The following is a 5603-nucleotide window of genomic DNA, read 5'->3' as shown; positions in this document are numbered from 1 at the left end:
TCATCTTGGCAATACTCCCATACTTGGGGTTTTTCAAGTTTGATCCTCAATAGTCCCCAGTGGAGTCGCCACTGAAAGCGCCCTCGATCCGCAGAGTGTGCGGATCCGCTTTTGACCTTTGAGGTTTGGGAGTCGCCACCTAGTTATTATGGTCTAGGAACCGATCAATGACTCTAAACGGATAACGAATTAATCTAGAACAGAAAAAACTGAATTCGGGGATCATGTTACGGGGTTGGAAGGTATTAGGCACCAACCCCGCCCGACCAAAGTCGGTCTCTACTAACTTCCCAAATAAATTACATTGCTAAAAAACCTAGATAATAATAATAATAAAAAAAGATTATACCTTTCCGATAGCAAAGACTTTGTTCCCTCAGATCCGACAAAAATTACTCTTTGTACCGTACTCCCTTGCTTCGTTCTGTCTCCGGATTTGATTTCTGATCTCCGAGGCAAGGTATCTCCTTTTTTTTATCTGGACTCTTCGAGTTTATTATGGATTTTGAAGTGTTTTTGGAGGGCTTTTAGGTGTTCTTTAGGCTAAAATCGAAAGAGGGATGTTAGGTAAGGAGTTGGGGCTCCAAAACTAGGGTTTATGGGAGACTATGGGGGCTTTTAGACCTACTTCTCTTAGGGTTTATGATTTGATACGAAAATAGGGTGTGAGCACCCCTATTTATAGATTTTTTTAGGGGTTGATTTTGATAGAGTTAGTGTTTAATTAGAGTTCTTTTAGTTAGAATTGTGTTTTAGTTAGAATTGTTTTAGGTAGAATTGTGTTTTAATTAAAATTGTTTTAGGTAAAATTGTTTTTTTAGTTAGAACTCTATTAGATAGAGTTATTATTTAATTAGAATTCTATTATAATTTTGACTTTTGGTCTTATTTGATTTACTTTTAATATTTTGACTTTAGTCTTAATTGATTAACTATTAATATCTTGACTTCAGTCTTGCTTAATTGACTTTAAATTTTTGACTTCAGTCTTGCTTGATTGACTTTAATACCTTGACTTTAGTCTTGCTTGATTGACTTTAATTTTTTGGAGAACCCTCCTCTATTATATCTTTATTTCTTTAAGGACCCCGATTGACTTTTAATATTTTGACTTTAGTCATAATTGATTGACTTTTAATATCTTGACTTCAGTCTTGCTTGATTGGCTTTAAATTTTTGACTTCAGTCTTGCTTGATTGACTTTAATACCTAGACTTTAGTCTTGCTGATTGACTTTAATTTTTTGGAGAACCCTCCTCTATTATATCTTTAATTCTTTGGACCCCCAAATGGAGGGGTCCTTAAAGAAATATCTCACGAACCCTCAACAATTTTTCATGAGAGCCCGATTGATCGATTTTTTAGTTCAAAATTTTAAATTAATTTCATTAATGTTTCACTTTAATTATTTAATATTTTATTTATTAATTTCAAAAATTTTAATTATGAAAATTGTGAAATTACCATTTTGCCCCCGGAGAGGACTTTTCACGTTTTAAGTCGATTTTTAATGTTCTAGGATGTTTTAGAATCGATTTTTCATAAGTAATTCAATGGAAATATTAGTTTGTGTTATTTATGAAATTTTTTGTGTGAAATGGTCATGAACTTTATGAGGGGCATTTTCGTAATTTTATCGAATTCTGTTAAAATTGGTGAAATGATTTATTCGGTTTCGATTTGTTGTTTTATGTGTTCGAAAGAGTTTTCCTAAGCGTAATGTAGGGTCTAGGGTTGTTTTGATGTTAGGGGTATTTTGGTAATTTGGTCAATTTTTAATGATTTTTATCGTGAAACTTCTTTTTATCTGAAAAATGATGATTTCTAAGCTTCTAGGATTATATTTTCCTAGCGTAGCGTGGTTTCTACAGTTTTGTCAGTTCGAGATCCCTCATCCGGATTTCTGAAACATTTCTGGTAACAAAATAAAGCAATGGAATAAACATCCATCATTGGGAACCGTTGCAATCGGGTTGACGAGTTGATTAATCAGGCGAGTGCAAAAATGAGGTGTCTACAGTAACGCACAAGATCTACCTTAGATTTATCAACCTCAATCCCCCTAGCAGATATAATATGTCCTAAAACAATTCCTTGAGTCACCATGAAGTGACACTTTTCCCAATTCAGAACCAAGTTAGTTTCAACACAATGTTTTAAAATAAGTTCCAAATTTCCTAAGCATGCATCAAAATCTCTACCAAAGACACTAAAATCATCCATAAAGACCTCAATGATATTCTCAATATATTCAGAAAAAATGGAAAGCATACAACGTTGAAACATACCTGGTGCATTGCACAATCCAAATGACATACGTCTGTAGGCATAAGTGCCAAAAGGGCAAGTGAAGGTGGTCTTCTCTTGATTCTCTTGGGCTATACAGATCTGGTTGTACCCACTATATTCATCCAAAAAGCAATAAAAAGGGTAACCAGCTAACCTCTTAAGCATATGATCGATAAAGGGTAGAGGGAAATGGTCCTTCTTGTTGACGCAATGAGCTTTCTATAATCTATGCAAACTCGATAAACAGTCACAACTCGTTGAGGTACTAGCTCATTCTCCTCATTCTTTACTATAGTACTCCAGACTTCTTTGGCACAACTTGAATAGGAGACACCCACTTGCTATCTGAAATAGGGTAAATAACGCCACAATCAAGTAAATTTATTATCTCATCTTGCACTACCTTCATCATGGGTGGATGTAGGCGTCTCTGGGCTTCTCTGGTGGGTTTGGCACCATCCTCCAATAGGATTCTATGGACGCACATGGTTGGGCTGATTCCTTGATATCTGCCAAAGTCCAACCAATGGCGGTCTCGTACTTCTTAAGAATGTCCACAAGCTTCTTTTCTTGATTCTCCTCCAACTTCAAGGATATAATAACAGGCAGCGTCTCCTTATCCCCTAAAAAGACATACTTCAAGTGATTTGGCAAAACCTTAAGCTCAAGTGTAGGGGCCTGTATTACTGAAGGTAACATCTTGTTAGTAGAAATAGGAAGGGACAAAGGAGGAATATACCTTGGTAAAATGGGTAGGGACTCAAGGGAGGCCACGGTTCTGATCACAATGGACTCTTCAGCATTTTCCAACTCAGCTTTAGAAATGGAATCTCTTCTCATTAGAACCAACTCCTTGAGAGAGTGTTACTTTCAACTCATCCTCTTCCATTGCTTCCATAAACCCTCGCAATGAATCAATAATAATCAATAGAAAAACAGGGTTTAATGTTAGTCAATGGATACCTCATAGCTTCAAAGATGTTGAAGCATATAATTTCATTATCAAATTCCATGGTCAATGTTCCTCCATAAACATCGATCTTTGTTTTTGCAGTCCTCATGAATGGGCGCCCTAAAAGTAATGGAGTGGAATTTAGGGGTGCCTCTTCCATATCAAGGACATAGAAGTCAGCGGGAAAAATGAGTTGATTCACCTGCACAAGAACATCCTCAACGTATCCTTTAGGATACTTGTTAGATCGATAAGCCAATTGGATAACAACATTATCACTTTTAAGTTCACCCAGATCTAAAGAAGCATAAAGACTATAAGGCATCACATTAATTGAAGCTCCTAAGTCTAACATGACATTATCAAATTTATTGGTACCAATCACACAAAGAACAGAAAAACTCCCTGGATCCTTAAGCTTTGGTGACAATTTTCTTTGGATGACAACAGAGACTGTCTCATTCATATTTATCACCTCTTTCTCACAAGTTTGCCTCCTTGTAGTGCAAAGCTCTTTCAGAAATTTGGCATATTTTGGCATTTGCTTCAAACACTCAATCTAAGGCATGTTGACTTGTACCTTCTTAAAAATCTCCAAGGTGGCTTGATCAGATTCATCCTTCTTGGTTTTGGCAAACCTACTAAGAAAAGGCACACGAGAAAAAGGATTAAAATCCAAAGAATTTTTAGGGTTTTGCTCATTACCTCGAGGTTTCAAAGCCTTCTCAGATGATAAAGGACTAATCATTTATGTATTTGATGTGGCAAGATCTTTCTCTTTGTCCTTTTCCTCATTGTGGGTCACTTGGGCCTTCTTTAGGGTTTTGGGAACATCCACAAGGGTCTTACCACTCCTTGTCGTAACAGCTTTAGCTTGTTCGATATTTGGGTTGGGAACAGTGTTGCTAGGTAATTTTTCGCTCTCGGTTATCATTCCCATGAAGTCTACCACTTGTCCTAACTGCTTTTTCAACTCTACAATGTCTTTAGTGTGAGTCTGTTGACCTGTAACAAGAGCTTGAGTAGCAGTTTTTAAATTATGTTGCCCTTGAGCAAGGGACTTTAAAATCTCATCATAATTAGGAGCAGTAGAATTTGTAGGCACATGAGGATTAGATACAAAGTTTTGAAGTACTTGAGGTGAGACAAAGTTTTGAGGTACCTGAGGTCTCATCAGAAAACCTGGAGGGCGTGGAAACACTTGCCCTTGTCCTTGAGGGTTCTGAATATTATCATTGTTGGCCCAACGTAAATTGGGGTGATCTCTAAGTCCAGGGTTATATGTGTTAGAGAATGGGTTATACCTTTGTCCACCTTGATTACCTTGAAACCCAACAGTGTTAAGAGACTCCCATCCTCCATTATTGATCAGTTGGGGGCATTGGTCAGTTGGATGCCCTTGAGTGCAGCACACACCACAGATTTGAGCAACTTGTTGTACTTGTGCTCCATTCACGTTCAATACCTGAGACAGAAGAGTAGACATTTTATTAACTTTTCCTCAAGAGTAGAGTTAGAAGATACCTCATTCACCCCACGAGTGGAGTTTAACACTCCCTCATATTGTTGATAATTAAGAGCACGTTGGGCGAGCAACTTCAGGTGTCTTATCCACAAAAGAACCTCCAGCAGCAGCATCTAACAATTGACGTTCAAGAGGGAGGAGTCCCTCATAAAAGTAAGTAAGTAGATTTCCTTCCTTCATCCCATGTAAAGGACATGATGCAACTAAGCTTTTGAATATCTCATAGTAGGCATAAAATACCCCATCCTTCCTTTGCTCAATTCCAGTTATTTGCTTTCTCAAAACAGTAATCCTTGAGGCAGGGAAGTACTTAGTCAGAAATTCAGTTATCAACTTCTCCCATGTGTTAATATAGCCTGAGGGTAGATCAAACAACCAAGTCTTTGCCCTATCTTCAAGTGAGAAAGGGAATGACTTCAGCTTCAAAATGTTGAGATCCGCATTCTGTGGGCACATACTTGAACATACAAACTGAAACTCCTTGAGATGCTTATGAGGATCTTCATTAGTAAGCCCATGGAATTTGGGCAAATGGTGTAAAAACCCACTCTTCAGTTCAAATTCAGCTACTTTGCCAATTGCTGGTTCTGGATAAGTAATATAAGTTGGTGCGGCTCCCCCATCAATTAAAGAAGACATTTGCCTAATGGTTTCAGCCATTGGTAATTCTTCTTCTTCACTTGCTTCTTCTAAATCAGGTATGTTTTCTTCCTCGTCTGACAAGGGATAAGAAGAGCTATCTAACTCTTCCGACTCTTCTTGGTGAGGTGGGGGTTGATGTGCAACTTCTTTTAGTAAGGCCAAGCGTTTTGCAAGTTCTTGAGTCTTTCTACTAAC

The 5603-nt window shown here is 37.6% G+C and overlaps 1 protein-coding gene across 1 annotated transcript; it reads right to left on the bottom strand.

The window, feature by feature from the left end:
- Positions 1 to 2697: 2697 nt before the first annotated feature.
- On the bottom strand, positions 2698 to 3782 carry LOC147394273 (uncharacterized). Its single transcript, XM_086453262.1, has 2 exons — positions 3253 to 3782; positions 2698 to 3121 (listed from the first exon to the last, which is right to left on the bottom strand). The coding sequence occupies exons 1-2, from the start codon at positions 3780 to 3782 to the stop codon at positions 2698 to 2700; spliced, it is 954 nt and encodes a 317-aa protein (XP_086309388.1).
- Between the last annotated feature and the right edge of the window lie 1821 nt (positions 3783 to 5603).

The sequence above is a fragment of the Akebia trifoliata genome, chromosome 9, assembly GCF_017979445.1.
Source record: "Akebia trifoliata isolate Shusen 1 chromosome 9, ASM1797944v1, whole genome shotgun sequence".
NCBI classification, from domain to species: domain Eukaryota; kingdom Viridiplantae; phylum Streptophyta; class Magnoliopsida; order Ranunculales; family Lardizabalaceae; genus Akebia; species Akebia trifoliata.
The sequence above is the reverse complement of the archived record's forward strand: the minus strand, read 5'-3'. Positions and strand labels throughout refer to the sequence as shown.